The 19,490-nt window shown below is 37.1% G+C and overlaps 1 protein-coding gene across 2 annotated transcripts in view; it reads left to right on the top strand.

The window, feature by feature from the left end:
• The window catches only part of SERPINB7 (serpin family B member 7), a 54,179-nt gene extending 36,287 nt beyond the window's left edge, over window positions 1–17,892 (top strand). For both annotated transcript variants that reach the window (XM_023195199.1, XM_023195198.1), the window contains exons 3-8: window positions 5,239–5,289; window positions 6,011–6,127; window positions 8,786–8,903; window positions 11,122–11,264; window positions 13,394–13,540; window positions 16,758–17,892. In XM_023195199.1, the coding sequence (XP_023050967.1) occupies window positions 5,239–5,289; window positions 6,011–6,127; window positions 8,786–8,903; window positions 11,122–11,264; window positions 13,394–13,540; window positions 16,758–17,156 (975 nt within the window). In that variant the 3' untranslated portion in view covers window positions 17,157–17,892. The remainder of the gene's footprint in view (window positions 1–5,238; window positions 5,290–6,010; window positions 6,128–8,785; window positions 8,904–11,121; window positions 11,265–13,393; window positions 13,541–16,757) is intronic.
• Window positions 17,893–19,490: the final 1,598 nt, after the last annotated feature.

Below are 19,490 nucleotides of genomic sequence, written 5' to 3'. Positions count from 1 at the left end.
TTTTTTTTTTAATGAAACAAAGTTTTGACCGTGACACATCACATGAGGGCACGTGTGGAATTTTCCACTTGTGTCATGTTGATGCTCACAAATTTCAGAATTTGGAGCATTTTGGATTCTGGATTAGGATGCTCCACCTGTAGCATCATTATGCATCTTTAGTCATGGTAGTTTTACTGTTGAATCTGCAGTTTCTTGAATTTTTGTAAAGATAAAAACAGACACGTATCATTTCAATATTTGACCCTTCCAGTTTACTAACATTCAATTAGGAATATCAGAAAATCAACCAAATTCATATCAAAAGAGAGTAATACTAGCAATGATCAAAGAATAATGTCAAATATTTAAACTTATTAAAACTTTATTCAAAAAGTTAAGGAGAATGACTTCTGGATAGTCATATAATTTTAAAATTATTGCCTGGGTGCCACAAGCATTATCTCAGAAAATATGTTAGTATGTTTGAATCACTTTAACATGGTATTTTATATTTTTGTTCCATGCGTGTATTCCTAAATAATTCTTTCCAATGGTAGCTTTAGGACTATTTAAAAAAATAAAATAAAATCAGAAAAGAACTGCAGGGAGGTTTTAAAAAGTTACAGTCTGTCTTAAGATAAATTTTGGCCAATGAGAAGGGGAGATTCCTTTCTCTGCAAGGCTTCACATAAATTACTAGGTTCTTTTTACAAGGTAGAGTCACAGGCCACATAATGACATTTTGGTCTATGATGGACCACATGTATGAGGGCAGTACGGTAAAATTAAAATGAAACTGAGATATTACTATTGTCTAGTGATGTTGCAGCCATCATAATATCATAGCAAAATGCATTACTCACGTGTCTGCAGTGATGCTGGCATAAGCCAACCCATTAGACTGCTAGTTGTATAAAAGCCTAACACATGCAATGACGTACAGCACGTAATGCTTGATAATGGTAAGTGACTATTACTGATTTATGCATTTACAATACTCTACTTTTAGTAGTTATTTTAAAGTGTACTCCTTCTACGTATGAAAAATAAAAGTTAGCTGTGAAACAGCCTCAGACAGACCCTTCAGGAGTGATTCCAGAAGGAGGCATTGTTATGGTAGGAGATGATGGTGCCATGCATGTTAATGCTCCAAAGACCTTTCAGTGGGACAAGATGCGAAGGAAAAAGACAGTGATATTGACAGTCCTGACTCTGTGTAGGCCTAGGCTAAAGTGTTTATGTCTTATTTATTCACAAAAAAGTTTAAAAAGTTAAAAAATTAAATAAATACAGCTCATAGGATAAGAATATAAAGAAAAATATAATTGTACAGTTGTACGATGTCTTTGTGTTTGAAGCCTAGTGTTGTTACAAAAGAATCAAAATGTTTTTAGAAAATAAGAAGTTTATAAAGTAAAAAAGTTAAAGTAAGCTAAAGTTAACTTATTATTGAAGACAAAATTATTCTTCATAAATGTAGTGTAGCCTAAGTGTCCAGTGCATGTGAAGTCTACAGCGATATACAGTAACATCCTAGGCCTTCACATTCACTCATTACTCACTCGCTGACTCACCCAGAGCCATTTCCGGTCTTGCAAGTGCCATTCACGGTAAGTGCCTATACTGTTTTGCCAGTTTTCATCTTTTATGCAGTTTTTTACTATACCTTTTCTATTCTTAGATGTATTTACATACACAGATATTTACCATTGTGTTATAGCTGCCTACAGTATTCAGTACAGTAACATGCAATACAGGTTTGTGTTTGGGGAGCAATAGGCCATACCATGTAGCCAAGTTGTGTAGTAGGCCATACCATCTGGGTTTGCGTAAGTACACACTGTAACATTCGCACAATCACAAAATCACCTAATGATACATTTCTCAGAAAGAATCCGCGTAGTTAAGTGATGCATGATTGTAATGAGTAGAAGGTTTAAAACTTTGAAGAGCAGATATCAGGCAAATTATATTTTATAACTTATATTTATATAAATTTACATAGCCATGTATATTTTGCTCAAGACATTATGTCATAATCAAATACGACTTCCAATATGTTCTCAGCCTTTACTGGTTAAACTTTCCTCCTTGAACTGTTTAAAAGATTAAGGAGCTGGTCCCATCAACTCCTGACCCCTCATTTTAGGAAAGAAGGATACAAAAGGACCACCTAAGTTCCAGCTGGTCACTGCTCATCTCTCTCTCCATCTTATACTGAGATGATGGACAGTGATGACTTTCATTTGAGACTTTTCATTCTGGGAGCCCTTAGAGACAAACTTCATCTATTTTCTGACATAGGATGAAACAATTATAATGATATAGTCCAAAGTATAAAGACACATGCTTTTATTTCCTTTCTTGTAGTAGCCCAAATAAATAATTCCATGGAGTGGAAGGTCCCTGTTGAACCTTCCTTTCCTAGTGACAAGTGACCAACCCCACTGTTCACCAACGATGTCGCAGCCACAATAAAATTGACTAAAAAACTGAGGCAGGATTGTTTGAGGATACAGAGTACTCAGCATATTCTCTCTCTGAATTCTTTCAATTGGGAAGAGATAACTGCCATATTTTTAAAGGCATTGAAAGTCTACATTGGCCAAGAGCTTATTCTATTTTCAAGTAGAGTTGTTGCAAAGATGCAAGATTCTCAAAATATAGTGAAAGGTTGAAGATTAAAAGACTTCTTATGTTTTCATCGTCTTTTCTTTATCATAACATGCATAGATGTTCTTGTAGACTGATGTGACAGCTCCTTCAGTACCATCGGCTCACAGTGACAGTTTATCAAATCTACAGATCTATGGACTAAGAAAGTTATTCTATAAATCAAATGCTGATGTTCCCATGGGCTGTTGAACCAGAATTGTTCAAGGGTCTCTGTTACATAGTCACTGCAGGTCCTAGTTCAAAATTTTGAATTTTGAATTCTTCCATAGGTGAAAACATGCTATGCATAGTCACTATTGAAATAAAAATCACTTGTAAATGATTAGGTGATGTAAACTGCAACTTAATAACTGCAATGACTTCTTGAACTTTATTGTAAGTATGGACGTTTCTAAACTGAAAAATATTATGCATTCCAGTTTTATTGTATTATGAATTTAACAAATTTGTCTTTAAACTCACTTAATATAAAAATCCCCAAATTCAACACATTTTAAATTTTATAAACCTCCGTAAAATAATTTTGAATTAAAGGAACAGAGGGGGCAAATGCTGAAAAGTTCTCTTCTTTTGTCAGAAGCTACCATGGTGAGGTTGATGCCAGCAATGATGGTGGGATTAAAAACAGTCAACTTTAGGAGGAAGCATTTAATAACTGTTATTCTGTATATACACTGCTGTGAGAAAATCCTCTATCAGACTAATATGGTCAAAATTATGCCTGATACACAAAATATAGTTTTTAAATTTGGTCGGTACAAATGACTACCTTAACTAAATTTGTACAGTGCGGCCTTTCTGTGAGACAATGTGTAGTTATAAACAATAAGACAGAAATATAAGGGATAATATCGAATATTAGAGAAGGAACAAATTCTAATTATGAGTTTGTACTCTCAATAAGCTGAAAGTTAGCAGAAGCTCTACATGTTGAAAACTCTATAATACATGGGGTAGGGAGGGAAGGGGAGAAAGAAAGACTTTTAAGTGTTCATATGGATTTGACCCAGCAATCCCATTACTGGATATGTACCCAAAGGATTATAAATCATTCTGCTATAAAGACACATGCACACCTATGTTTATTGCAGCGCTATTCACAATAGCAAATACGTGGAACCAACCCAAATGCTCAGCAACGATAGACTGGATAAAGAAAATGTGGCATATATACACTATGGAATGCTATGGAGCCGTAAAAAAGGATGAGTTCACGTCCTTTGCAGGGACATGGATGAAGCTGGAAACCATCATTCTCAGCAAACTAACACAGGAACAGAAAACCAAACACTGCATATTCTAACTCATAAGTGGGAGCTGAACAATGAGAACACATGGACACAGGGAGGGAAACATCATACACCGGGGCCTGTCAGTAGGTTGAGGGGGCTAGGGGAGGGATAGCATTAGGAGAAATACCTAATGTAGATGATGGGTTGATGGGTGTAGCAAACCATCATGGCACATGTATACCTGTGTAAAAAACCTGCACATTCTGTACATGTATCCCAGAACTTAAAGTATAATAAAAATAAATAAATATTTTTTTAAAATGATGATGGCATAGAGTTTTAGAGCCTATTTAAGTAAAACAGTGCTTTTTTTTTTTTTTACATTAAATGACATTTCAAGAAATGTAAGAATAATCATTGGTAGGAAATGTTGATAGGTTCCATGATTCCAAAATTACCAAAAATAAGAGGAAAATCTGGTAGGTAAAACTTAATAAATATTAAATTAACACATGAATTGACGACCTAATTTGTATTGGCCCAAATGTTAAAATTACAGCTGCCCCGTCACTTCAGAAAGAGGCTTATTCATTCCATAAATCACAAAACTCTGTCGCCCAGGCTGGAGTGAGTGGCGCTCTCTGGGCTTACTGCAAGCTCCGCCTCCCAGGTTCCTGCCATTCTCCTGCCTCAGTCTCCCGAGTAGCTGGGACTACAGGCGCCCGCCACCACGCCCAACTAATTTTTAGTAGAGACGGGGTTTCACCGTGTTAGCCAGGATGGTCTCGATCTCCTGACCTCATGATCTGCCCGCCTTGGCCTCCCAAAGTGCTGGGATTACATGCGTGAGCCACCGTGCCCAGCCAGTCCTCAGGTATTCTGAGTTACACCATCGTATAGTGAAGATGGTGGTCACATTTCACTGACTATATTGAAAACTATAGAGTTCCGCTGCTGAAATATGCTTTTCATTCAGAGTCAGACTGGGAGAGCTGTGCACTGAGGCATTAACATCCGTGTGTGGACTGACTACCGGACAAGCATGATTTATTCAGAAGCGATGTCACTATAGCATTTATGTAAATTGACACAGATTCCAAAATCCTGGTAAACCTAAGAGAAAACCAAGTTGTGGTAAAGAAAGAAAAGGCAATAAAAATTAAAACCAAGTATGCCTGTTGAGGTGCATTCAGAGTCATGGGGAGAATCAGCTCTAAGACACTAATGAACTTGGAATGGCAATTAGACACATTTATTGGGAAATAATATTTTTATTTTTAAAACCTCTTGCAAACTGTTCTTGTAACCCCTGATTCTAATGATTGCTTTCTTTGTGCCCTGTTTACAGGTGCTTCACATTAACACTGCTTCAGGATATGGAATCTCTTCTAATAGTCAGGTAAAGACAATACGTTCTTTTAGAAAAAGAGATGGTGAGCCAGGTGCAGGGGGTCACGCCTGTAATACCAGAATTTTGGGAGGCTGAGGCGGGTGGATCACTGGAGCCCCGGAGTTCGAGACCAGCCTGGGCAATATGGCAAAACCCCATCTGTGCAAAATATATAAAAATTAACTTATAGTCCCAGCTACTTGGGGGGCTATGGTGGGAGGTTAGCTTGAGCCCAAGAGATGGAGGTTGGAGAATGTGGAACTATCATTTCAAAGCTAAGAAACATGCTTTATTCAGATTTCCAGATTGTGGATTTTTCAAGTAGAATTTTTGATAATTTACTTGTTATTTATTAATTTACTAATATTTTATTTACATATTGGCCATATTTTGGCAAGAAAGGATGAAGTTAAATGTTTTTCCTTTTTCTTTGTATATTCATAGACAACTTACATTGGTAAAATAAATTATTTAATATATATATAATGCAAAATCATTATCTTCTGTTAACAATTTTAAGGTGAAGTATTTAGTAAATTATTTCATTTGATCACAGACACTATTTTGAGAAAGGGTAAGACATAGATGTATGTGGTCTTGTTTGCTGTTTTTAAAGTATTTTAAGAAATTCTTTTATGGTATAATATGCATATTTTATTTTATGTGTAAATGAGATTACGCATATCTTTGCAGTCCAAAATTAAATTTTTATACATCTTTTTGATAACAGCCAGGGCTCCAGTCTCAACTGAAAAGAGTTCTTTCTGATATAAATGCATCCCACAAGGATTATGATCTCAGCATTGTGAACGGTCTTTTTGCGGAAAAAGTGTATGGCTTTCATAAGGTAGGTGAAACTGCCTCTGTTAGAAGGATCTGAATCTTGTTAAATCTATTATCTGAACAAAGGCTTGTGTCTTTTTAGTGAGTCATACAAAGATGGTTTTGTTTCTCGTTGCTACTTATTATGTTCTCAGATGTCTTGAAAATGTCCCCATTTCCAAAGTTCAACTTTTTACCCGATTAATCCACATGTTCAGGTTCACTAGACTGACAGGCTTCAAAACAGAAGAGAATGTGTCCTTTGGTAGGGATGTCGAGCTGTCAATGGAATGGAGGAGCAGTCAGCCCATTTAGGGGTGTCCATGGCAGGAAATACATTCTGGGCTCAAGCAGTAATCCCATCTCAGCTTCCTGAGTAGCTGCAACCACAGGTGCATGCTACTATGCCCAGCTAAATTTTTTGTTGTTGAGAAAGGTTCTCTCTATGTTGCCCAGGTTGGTCTTGAACTCCTGGGCTCAAGTGATCCTCTTGCTTCAGCCTCCCAAATTGCTGGAACTACAGGCATGAGCCATCTTGCCTGGCCCAATTTTATTTTTTATGTCACTTAAGTTTTATGTATTTTTTAGGGACATAGACAAGTCTTAGAAGGAGATCAACATGACATACTAATTGCACTTTTTAAAAAAGCATAAATGCTTAGTGGCTTCTAGCTCTTCTAGAGTTTCTCTCTCTCTCTCTCCCTTTCTCTCTTTTAGACAGAGTCTGGCACTGTTGCCTGGGTTGGAGTGCATTGGCACAATCTTAGCTCACTACAGCTTCTGCCTCTTGGGTTCAAGCAATTATTCTGCCTCAGCCTCCCAAGTAGCTGGGATTACAGGCACGTGCCACCACGTCCTGCTATTTTTTTTTTTTTTTTTTTTTTTTTTGTATTTTTAGTACAGACAGGTTTTTGCCATGTTGGCCAGGCTGGTCTCAAATTCTTGACCTCAGGTGCTCTGCCCACATCAGCCGCCCAAAGTGCTGGGATTGCAGGCATGAGCCCCTGTGTCTGGTCTGAGTTTCTTGGAAGTGGTAGAGAATAGCAACATCTATATAACTAACCTGTCCCTTCCGACTGCTATCTTTATTCCTTGCTGACATCTTGCGTGTATCAACCTCTTGCACGTATCAACCTTTCTGGGCCATGGACTACTTAAAACTACTCTTTGTGTCAAAGTGGATGGACGAATGGATGTGTGGATAGAAGAATGAATTAATCAGTAGATGAAAAGAGCTGTGTCCAAGGAAATCACACACAAAGCTTGCATTAGAGAGCTAGTCTTATCCTGTGGATAGACAAAGGACAACTAGTGAATCTTCATTATAAGGATGAAAATCCTGTAAACTTTAATAGGAAATCCACTAACAACACCTGGTTCGTAATACATCTTTTTCTTCTAATTCTGAACTTCTTTCCACAAAGATATATATGTGTATATTTGTTGAATTACTAATGTATTGATAAATTAGATCATTATGACTTTTTTAAAATTAAGAACAGCAAGTATTTCTTAGGCAACTATTATGTCCAAGGCAATGTGCTAGTTACTGGGAATAAAATCATAAGCAAGGCATATATAGTCTTGACTTCACAGAATTTGCTGTTTTGTGAAGGACTCAGACAATCTCAAAGGTAAAAAGGATGTATTATGATAACAGCTGTTAAGAAAAAACTCAAGGTAAACAGACTGTTAGAAAATGTAGGTGGGACCGGGCGCAGTAGCTCATGCCTATAATCCCAGCACTTTGGGAGGCTAAGGTGGGCGGATCACCTGAGGTCAGGAATTCAAAACCAGCTTGGCCAACATGGCGAAACCCCATCTCTAAAAATACAAAAATCAGCCAGATATGGTGGCAGGCACCTGTAATCCCAGCTACTTGGGAAGCTGAGGCAGGAGAATCGCTTGAACCCAGGAGGCAGAGTTTGCAGTGAGCCGAGATCGTGCCATTGCACTTCAGCCTGCAAGGGGACAAGAGTGAGACATCATCTCAAAAAAAGAAAAAAAAAAAAAAAAGAAAGAAAATGTACGTGGAACCTAGAGAAGATATCTGTCAAGGAGAGACAGCCATACTTGGAACTAGAAAATGGGTAAGACATAATCATGAGGTATATGGGCCATTTCAGGCAGAAGGAACATTGTTCAAACATCACTAGTGAGAGATGACAAATGGCATTTTTGAGAAACTGTCAGGAATGTGGTATGGTGGGAGAGCAGAGTAAGGAGAAAGTGGCTGTGAAGTAAGCAGGGTGGGGATCAGCAGAGCCTTGTCGGCAAGGTTCAAGGGCTTGGGCTTTGTCTTGAGTGCAATAATATAGCCTTGAAAAATTTGCAGCAGGAAGGGATGACACAGGCAAGGGAGACTAGTTAGGAGGCTATTGAGTTATTTAATATGAGAAAGCAGTGGTAAAAGGGTGGACGTTATCTATTCTCTATTAGCCTCCTCAAATCCATTTCAGATAAACTTAAGTTTAAACAGAGTATTTGCTGTACAAATTCAACTTCAAAGTCACCAGATCCCCTTCCAGCCCAATTTCCATATATCCCTATATTTACATACTTATCTTTGAGGCAGAGTTGAACCTTTGAATAAAGCAGTGAAAATAAAAAGTTCAAAAATACATTTCTTATATACTTAGTTGGTGATGATTTGTAAATACAAGACCTGTATTCTTCTTTGTAGGACTACATTGAGTGTGCCGAAAAATTATACGATGCCAAAGTGGAGCGAGTTGACTTTACAAATCATTTAGAAGACACTAGACATAAAATTAATAAGTGGGTTGAAAGTGAAACACATGGTGAGTATTGAAATACCCTATTTTTCTACAAGATTTGTCAGTTATATGTTAATACTGAGAACAAAAGCTGGGAGTCTTTTGTACATACATGGAAGAGCTCCCAGTTCAAAGTAATGATTGCTGCTACTTAAAATTGCTTTAGTATTTGTCTGCAATGTGGTTTTGAATAATTTTAATAATTTGAATGCTTTGTACTTTCAGAAGTTCAGTCTTTTATATTATCTCATTTCATTGGTAAAACCTTCAGGACAAACATATTATTGTGACCATTTCATGAATTAATAACAAGCTGAGTTAATTTGATAAATTAACCTCAATATCTCACCCTAGTTAGTGAACAAAAACTAAGTTATTATTTTATTGATGTTACTTTCAATGACCACATTATTATTTTCAATGACCACAGCATAGCATTTCATTTAATAATCAACATATTTTTTAAAGATAGGGTTGATTTTCATACTTTATTATTCCTTTATGGACTGAATCTTATTAAAGTTATAACATTCAACTGTCAAAGAAATATATTTTCATGACATTGCTTTTTCCAAGGATGTATAGTATATCTCTCATTTTAAAATGTTCTTTAATTACCAAAATAATTTAGGTAACAAAGGTAGTACCTTCCAGAAAAAGTACAGCTCTTTATTGGTAAGTCTCTGTCACAACTCAAAACTGAATTCCAGCTAATGTTCTGGTTTAGTGCAAAGCAAATAAAGAAATGTATTAATCCTTGCTTTGTTCATCAACCAATTCCAAAGCTACTAGTTGTTTCATTACCTAAGGGTTGGCCTTGATTTGTAATCTAAACATTGTACCTGCATTTACTGAGCCTAGCTATGCCTCAGAAATATGAGATAAATATATCTCGCACTTTAAATGCAAACTTTCAGCAGCATACACTTAGTCCTGGGACTAAGAATGCCGTGTATAAATTTTCTTTTTATTCGTTCATTCCTCATTATATTCAGAGTGGGTTACTTTGATGTTTAGCCATCACATGTTTCAAATGTAACACTTATAAATCAAGAGAAACTATGTAATTATTACTTTTCTAAAAGCTAGGTGGGATTCTATTTAGTATTTAATATAAGGGTATTAGATCGCTAACAACTTTCTCTATTTAGAGTAGTTATTTCTCTGTCTTCCTTTCTCGTGCAAATCTATGCATGATTACTCTAATTTTTCATAAGCATATGTACTCAATATTTATTTGAGGAAACCCTTTAAAATGTTGCCAATATTCCTAACAACCCTACCCAGGTCTTGAAGCCTACATCCTCTACACAATACCAGAACCATCTTTTTGAAAGGCAAATCAGATCCATCATGACCATGACCTTTCTTGTCTTTCAATGAATCTTGAGCAATTATTTTCCATCACCTTCAAAATAATACAAAATTCTTACCAGACATTCAAGCCTCTTCATTACCAGGCCCTTGCTTCCAATCTTGCTAACTCATTCTTCCTGACAAATGCACTTTGCTCTTCCAGGCTTCTGTGCCTTTGAATAAATAGTCTGTGCTTTATGGAAGCTCTCCCTGTTCCCCACTGTCCTTCGGCTAAAGCAGATAACCACAGAAAAAGTTGGGTGCCTTTAATCTGTGCTCTCACAGTGCACTGAGATCAGACCTCTATGTTACTGGTGGGTTACAGCTGCTCTTCGGATGTTGACTCTTCTGTGCTGGACTGGTAGCTCAATGATGGCACAGGCTATGTCTTTCACATTTGTAATTCAAATATGCAGAATAGTGCATAGCATCCAGCAAAAGTTTCGTTACTGTAGAATGAAGGAGGGCATTACCCTTTCAATGGATTGAAGTACTGTGGTAGCAAAAGGTGGCCTAGTCAATGCAGTAAAGGCACTTTGGTACCTATGAGCAGGGACTCTGGGGCTGTCTTCCTGGGTTGGAATCCTATTGCTATCATTTTCTTGTTGTGTGTCTTAATCTCTTTGTGCCTTAGCTTCATCAACAGGAAATGGAAGCAATAATAGTGCCTACCTCACAGGGATTATGTGAGGATTAAACCAAAGATTGCATCTAAAGGGCTTAGAAAGTGCTGGACACATTACTTGCTCATAGGTTATTCTTAATATTCTTATTGGTGTTATTATGTGGTAAGAAAAAAACTTCATACCAATTAATGGTCTTTTAAATCATTTTAAAAATTATATCAAAATAAACCTTTCTCCCCTCAATTTTTTTTTTTCGAAAGGCAAAATCAAGAACGTGATTGGTGACGGTGGCATCAGCTCATCTGCTGTAATGGTGCTGGTGAATGCTGTGTACTTCAAAGGCAAGTGGCAATCAGCCTTCACCAAGAGTGAAACCACAAATTGCCGTTTCAAATCTCCCAAGGTATGTTGTCAATCTCCTGTTTAATTTAGAATTTTTCCTCAATAGTATTCCTTTGCAGGACTGTGATAGTTACGTAGTAAACTCTGGATTCACCGTTTTTAACTAATTTCTTCTTTTGCATTACCAATATTGTATGGTCAGTTGCTTTACAAAGCAAACTTTCTATTTTCCCTGTCATGCAGGCTGTGAAACATCGCCAAAGGTGTCTTGTAAATTGGTATTCTTTAAAATACATTCAAAATTGAAAGAAGTGACATGAATGTATCTTAAGATATTATCATTGGAGGCCTATAAGAAAACATATGACAAAAGTGTATTTTTCATTTTCCATTATTTTAACCGTGGGGTCTGCACTTAGAATGATTTACCATCAATGATTTTCCTGAGTCATAGTAGGGAACGTGTTTTCTTTTACAAGGGGAAAAGTTATGTTTAGTAAAGGTATGCATTTCCAAGTATAAGCCATATGTATTTCTTCACTTAGTTCTGTTTTTGATCTAAAACATCTTACTACCAACCTTTATAAAACATATATTCTTGGGTTTTAAAATCAATTTGTACACAGTAATCTCTGTACAGCAGAAACAACAAAACTCTTGCAGTCAGGAATATCGTGTTGAGGCTTCTGCCTTGCTTCACAGAAGCTGCATTCCTGTTTCCTGTGTTATTCTTTTCTCCTATTTTTTTTATTTTAAAAAGCATTACTATACAATAACATTGTTTTAAACACTCTTCCTGCTGGTCCGCACACCCTATGTAATGTAGCTGTAACAGACACCTTGTAACGTAACACGCTATGGAATCTGGATCGCTGATGTCAATGTTAGTTCTATCATATTAAAAATTGGTAACATAATCTCTCCAGCATAACCCAGATATGTGATTCTTCCCCTGCCCCAGTGAGACATCCTGTCTGTCACATCCCAGTCCCCACGTGTATCAGGCTCAATTCTGCGGACCTGTCTCACTAAGCAGATAGATTTCATGTATGTTCTGTCTGAGGATTGGACTCTAAGTCAAAAAAGGCAAACTGTCCAGAGAAAGAAGGACCTTCGGTTCAAGGACAGAGAATTATCTGTCCTCCCCATGTAGGATGTTTTTTCTTAAAAGGGGATATTACAGAAATATTGACAAGTTTGCAGATTATAACATCACTAGGAGAAAGTTTATTGTACCTCAATGGTGTCTCTAAATCTATTAACAATATTCTCAAGATAAGAGCTACTTTTTTTTTGCCCTGGTGAATTTGAAGGACATTATCAAATATCTTGCTGGAATTTTTATTTTTCCAAGATCTCATGCTTAAATTGTGTTTTTGTTGTTGTTGTTTGTTTTTTGAGACAGGGTCTCACTCTGTTGTCCAGTCTGGAGTGCAGTGGTGGAATCACTGCTCACTCTAGCCTGGACCTCTTGGGCTCAGGTGATCCTCCCACCTCAGCCTCCCAAGTAGCTGGGACTACAGGCATGTTCCACCACACCCAGCTATTTTTTTTTATTTTTGATTTTTAGTGGAGATGCGGTCTCGCCACGTTGCTCAGGCTGGTCTTGAGCTCCCAGGCTCAAGTAGTTGGCCCAGACCTCCCAAAGTGCTGGGATTACAGGCATGAGCCACTGCACCTGGTCTTAAATTGTGTAATTTTGTTAGTACTAGTCTGTATTTTACTTCTAAGAAGAGAAAAAAAAAACCTATAGCATTCATTTTTCACTTTAATGTTATTTAGTACATTTTCATTACTTATTATAGAGACTTTTCAGTTAAAAGACTAAGTGCAAGGCAATGTTCCAAGTGCTAGATATATTAATTCACATAATCCTCACAACAGTCCTGTATAGCAGGGATTATAGTCACTCCCATTCTATAAATGAGGAAATGGAGGCACAGAGAGGCACAGTAACTCACCCAAGGTCACACAGGTAGGACATTTTAAACTCAAGAAATCAAACTTGAAGTCTTGGCTTTACCACTAAGATTTGCACCAATGCAACCACTGTTGGTAACCTGTCAGGAAAAAATCTGCAGGATCAACTGAGCAATAATTTATTGACCAAGTACAATATTCTTATATGTATTTGGTTAATAAGTACAATGAAGTGGGATTATAAATAATTTTTTGTGACTTGACTTTCAGTGCTCTGGGAAGGCAGTGGCCATGATGCACCAGGAGCAGAAGTTCAATTTGTCTGTTATTGAGGACCCGTCAATGAAGGTTCTTGAGCTCAGATACAATGGTGGCATAAACATGTACGTTCTGCTGCCTGAGAATGACCTCTCTGAAGTAAGTTACGACTGTCATTTTCACTACTGGGAAATAAGACTTTTAGGATACTGCTGATTCAGTTTTCATTGGTAAACTGCAAGATTTCAGGGTATTGAGATATCACAGACTTCCCTGCTTGTTAATTATTTGACAGATATTTAAGGAGTACCTAGTATGAGCCAGACACCATTGTAGTTGCTGAGATTGACTTAACTCAGTTTAGCGTAATTTTAGTTGAATACTGATCAAGTTGGAACCCTCTCAAATGTCAGTTATGGAATTAAAAATACATGAGTTTAGGTATTTTTGGTGTTCGGTCATGAATACAGTCTTTTATGTGTTATTGAAATTTTGCTAGACTGAGCATCTTTAGGCAGGTATGATATGATAGAGACCTGAGCCTTTGAGAATTAAAATATATGGTCTCACTGTAATTGCACAAGAGGGTCTCCCTGCCTGCTGCACAGGAAAAATCAAGTCACTGAGGGCACAGCATTGTAGTAAAGAGAGTTTAATGGATGCAAAGCCGACCACGCCACCTGGGAGATGAGATCACTACTACTCAAATCAATCTCCCTGAAGGTTTGGAGGTTAGGAGTTTTCAAGGACAGTTTGGCGGGCAGGGGTCTAGGGAATAAGTGCTGTTGATTGGGTGGGGATGCAATCACAAGCGTGTGTAAAACTGTTCTCATGCACTGAGTTCACCTCTGGACTCTGTGGGGGCCACAGGACCGGTTGAGTCATGAGTCATGAGTCCAAGTGGAGTTAGTGTCAGAAATGTAAAAGTCTAAAAAGACATCTCAAAAGGCCAGTCTTAGGTTCTACAATAGTGATATGATCTACAAGAGTCATTGGTGGAGTTACAAATTTTATGGCCTCCATAACAATGATTGGTTAATGCTTACTATGCCTACATCGTGGCGGAATTCAGGCCTCTCTCATAATCATAACCATGCGGTCTTTCATTAGTTTTACAAAGGTGGTTTAGTTTTGGGAAGGGCTATTATGATTCTTGTTTTACATTTAAACTATAAACTAAATTTCTTCCAAAGTTAGCTTAGCCTATGCCAAAGAATGACCAACAACTTGGAGGTTAGCAGCAAGATGGAGTCAACTATGTCAGATTTCCTACTGTTATAATTTTGCAAAGGCAGTTTCATCACTCTATGCTGCTGTGTCTCAAGTGAAAAGCAGAGTTTAGGGACTGCCCTGTGACTGATGTGGCAGGAGAAATGGACCAACACAGTGCAATGGGAAGATGGTGGGGGCCATGCAAGCCAGACACCACCACTGTGTCTCAGAGCCTGATCTTTTTTCAGTCCTTTTTCTGCTTTTCCTCCTCCTGAGCTTGGCTCTTTGAGTTTGATCTGCAATCTCAGAGGCCTGGACTCATCTCTCTTCTCTATTCTCTCATTTAAAAGGAATAATAGGTGCCATTTATTTAGCACCTACTACACCCCAGGCCATGTGCTCTGAGCTTCATTTACATTATCTTATTTGATGTTTACAGCAAGCATGGGAGATAGGGAAGGGAGGTTGACAGAATTTAGTCAATTTTTCTGATAGATGCATATGTGTAGATATGCATATTTGTGTGTATATATGTGCACACACATACATGTATGTCATCTACACTGAAAAGTTACAACTACACTTAAAAGTACTTGTTTTGTTTTGACTTGGAAAATAATGAATATTTGCTGTGGAATAACAGGACAGTGGAATGAATATAAAGAAATAGACATGCGTACCATCCAAGGGACATTACTATGATTTAAAAACATGACTTTAAAGCTTTGGAATGGCACTTTCTACATAGACAAAGATTACTAAATTTTAGCAATAACTTTCTTTCATTACATTTTCATCTAAATTGTTTTGACATGAGAAGCAAGAGAAATGTCATAAAATTGGTACTATTAAATCTAAAGTATGACCATATAAAATATTGGTCCTCATATTAAATTTATTATTCACTTGATAATCTTCATAATAATCAGATTTTAGCATACAGCAATTAGTTTAACTTGAAATAATCTGCAACAGAAAAAGTAGCCAAGACAAAGTAAGCTAATAATATAGTTCTGTTCTTGCACTTACTGTCTGAATTTTCCTTTTCTGTAATAGATTTACCTAACAATTTTTGAATCTGACTATTATAAACCTACATACTATACAATCTTAAATACCTGCATAATCCTTCATAACCAGATAATGATGAGGAAGTTGGATCTCAGTGCACTAAATGAAAAAAAAATTCCAACAGGGTAAAATTATATTACAGATTAAGCACAAAACTGGATAATTAACACAAAAAATTCAAATTAGACTAAATTTGATTATATAAATTTAGGTCCTTGGTAAGAATACAAGTTAAATTTAATATCAGTAAAAAGTTGTTTAAGATTGAAGTTGAGCCTGAATTTGAGAAGAAATGTCCTTATGTAAGATTTCTAAACAATGTTTATGAAAAATCTTCTTATTCTAAATTGAGAATTTATGATCAATTCTCAGTATTCAAGAGCCGGTGAATTGGCTTTGTGAATTGTTTGTAGGCAGCGATGCTGCTGGAGAGATAAGGACTCTTCTAGCTGTGTAACTAAGGTTGCTTGCTTTGCCTTCAGGCATATTGAACTACAGCCCCCTGCACTTCAGTTGCCTCATCTGTTGAGAACAAGAAATTGATTTGAATTCAAGCCTCCCAGACAGTATGGGTAACTGTACTGGGAGATATTGATCACCCAAATCTTTGAGGCTGGAGCTCTGGGCTCCTTGCCTCAGGCCACATGGGGTCCCTTTGGTTTTCTCCACTAAGCTCTGCAAACATTACTTTATCTATCTTTCATGATGAGGAGATGGCTAGGAAACATTGATTTAAATGACCACTGGGCTCCTTTCTCCCTCTAATGGTCTCAAATTCTCAGGTTCCTTCACCTGTCTTTTGCTCCACTTTAGTTGTATCTGCTCATGGGTGAACAGAGAGTGGAATTGCCCTAAAGTGCAAATAAATCATGCCTCTCCTAGTAGAGCAAATTAAACTTTGGATTTGTTAAAAAGTACTTGAACTATTCATTTTAATCATATTCTGTTTCAAGACTTCCAAGGACCCATTCATGTACGTGAACACAAATATCCAGGAAGGGATAAATTATAGAAAACTATGTATCTTTGTAGCTATTGTTTCATCTATCACTTAACCATATGATTCTAAATTATCTTTGAATTATTTTTACAGATTGAAAACAAACTGACCTTTCAGAATCTAATGGAATGGACCAATCCAAGGCGAATGACCTCTAAGTATGTTGAGGTATTTTTTCCTCAGTTCAAGATAGAGAAGAATTATGAAATGAAACAATATTTGAGACTCCTAGGGCTGAAAGATATCTTTGATGAATCCAAAGCAGATCTCTCTGGGATTGCTTCAGGGGGTCGTCTGTATATATCAAGACTGATGCACAAATCTTACATAGAGGTCAATGAGGAGGGCACTGAGGCTACTGCTGCCACAGGAAGTAATATTGTAGAAAAGCAACTCCCTGAGTCCACGCTGTTTAGAGCCGACCACCCATTTCTATTTGTCATCAGGAAGGATGACATCATCTTATTCAGTGGAAAAGTTTCTTGCCCTTGAAAATCCACTTGGTTTCTATTACAGCAGTCCCCACAACATCAAAGAACTACCACAAGTCAATAGATTTGAGTTTAATTGGAAAAATGTGGTGTTTCCTTTGAGTTTATTTCTTCCTACCACTGGTCAGCAGATGACACTGGTGACTTGTCCCTTCCTCGACACCTGGTTGATTGTCCTGATCCCTGCTCTTAGCATTCCACCACCATGTGCCTCGCCCATTTCTAATTTCATTGTCTTTCTTCCCACACTCGTTTCTATCGTTCTTCCCCATGACCCATCTGGAAATTATGGAGAGTGCTCAACTGGGAAGGAGAATGTAGAAGTAGCCCTAGGGATCCTTTTTGAAACTCTACAGTTATTGCAGATATTCTAGCTTCATTGTAAACAATCTAGGAAATAAGCCCAGCTGCTTTCTAGAAATAAGTGTGAAGGATAAATTTTTGTTGTTGACCTATGAAGATATTAGAGTTTACCTTCATACGTTTGATTTTAAATCAATGTATAATCTAGATGGTAAAAAATATGGAATTGGGATTGAGGACCAACCAAAATATTTCATTAATGCTTTCAATTGACAAATTTTGGCCTTTCTTGATAAGACTTAATATGTACATAGTTTTTTCAAATATTAAAGATCTTTTAACCGTTGGCAGTTGTGATTTACAGAATCATATTTCATATGCTGTGTAGTTTATAAGTTTTTTCTCTATTTATCAGAATAAAGAAATACAACATACCTGTACAGTGTGATTGTTTTCCTCTGACCAATGTAGGACAACTAGGGCTTTCTTTGTTTTCTAGGCAAAGCAAGCAAGCAAGCAAGCAAGAATTCTTTTATAATATGTTTGATTTGATTCAATGTGGCTCATTTATTACACATAAAATTGCTTATACAGATACATAGATTGATGAACTAATTTTAAATAGTAGGATTTAAATTCATGAGGGAAAATGATTTGTGTATATGAATATTTATAATAAGCCATCTGTAATTTTATAAACAGAAGAAAAATAAATTGAGAATCAGTGGATCATGCTGAACTTACTTATGAATTTATAAACAATGAGAGTCCACTGAATTATATTTTCATCAAAAAAGACCTTTACGTGAATAGGAACCATATAAATCAATGATAGCCTATTGCATGGCTCTGCAATAAAGACTCTAACCTGAAGGTACCTTGTACTATTTGGAAACCGAATCCACTACTCTCACATTGCTTAGCTTGTCCCATCTGACTGGGATGCTCTCTCTATCTTTGTTTGATAAGACTCGTTTAGTTGTTCAAGAAACTGGCCGTGTTCATATTCTCTGTATAGCTTTCCATTCAGCTGGACTCAAAGAACACATTGTGCATCCTTGCATGAGAGCTGGGTTCAGATTTCTTGCCATGTCCTGTTTGTGTGTGTGCATGTTTATATGTGTATGTGTGTGCACGTGTGTGGGGTGGTATCTCACTAGATAATAAACTCTTTAAGGACAGAAAATGGCATGTGGTAGGTATCCCTTTCTCATTTTAAATGAAAAAAACTCCCTTAGAGTCCTAAGAAAGGAACAAAATCAGAGTACAAGTGCAGACTGTATCCAGCCCTAATTCCCACCTCCACCACCAGAGGCTCCTGAGAACTTTCTGTGTTCTGCTAATCACATGCCAAAGCCCATATGAAGGCATAATCTGGATTTCTGAGGTGAGAGAAGAAGCACTACTGGATCTTCAGTTATTAAAGGGGTAGGAAGAAGTGTGTTTCATTCCTCTCTCAATGCCCAGGCGAAGCATTACTGTCATAATCTTCACCATTATTTTCTTCATTGCCATTCCTGCTTCATCACCTATAAAACACTTTCCCAGGCTTCATCTCAATTGTCTGTACACTTGTGTAAGGTGGGAGTGACTATGATTATTATTGTTACTCCTATTTCATAAGAAAAATAATGTTCAGAGAGGCAAGGCAATTTCCCAGGATCATGTGTGCTGTTTCCATCATAACATGCTCACTTGTGCCTCAGCTGTGCTCAGAGTCCTCTCATCTCATGCCCCAGATGTCACATGGCTCACTTCTTCCCTGGCATTCCTACTTGGTCATCAAGCATCACTGATGACCTCAGATTTTCCTGGAACACCACACCTCTTACAAACTTGGACAAGTCCATAATGGTTATGTGTTCTTATGTTTGGGTCGTTCTTATGTTTGGGTCGTTTAGACATTTAGGTGATTTCCCTTGGCTTGATATTACTTATAATAATCTTCCTGAGAGGTTATATAAGAAGAATAATATTGCAAACTCTCCAAATAATAAACTCTTAAGTATAAACTCACTGAGAGAAGAGACAG

Source organism: Piliocolobus tephrosceles, chromosome 18, assembly GCF_002776525.5.
Source record: "Piliocolobus tephrosceles isolate RC106 chromosome 18, ASM277652v3, whole genome shotgun sequence".
NCBI classification, from domain to species: domain Eukaryota; kingdom Metazoa; phylum Chordata; class Mammalia; order Primates; family Cercopithecidae; genus Piliocolobus; species Piliocolobus tephrosceles.
The sequence above is the reverse complement of the archived record's forward strand: the minus strand, read 5'-3'. Positions and strand labels throughout refer to the sequence as shown.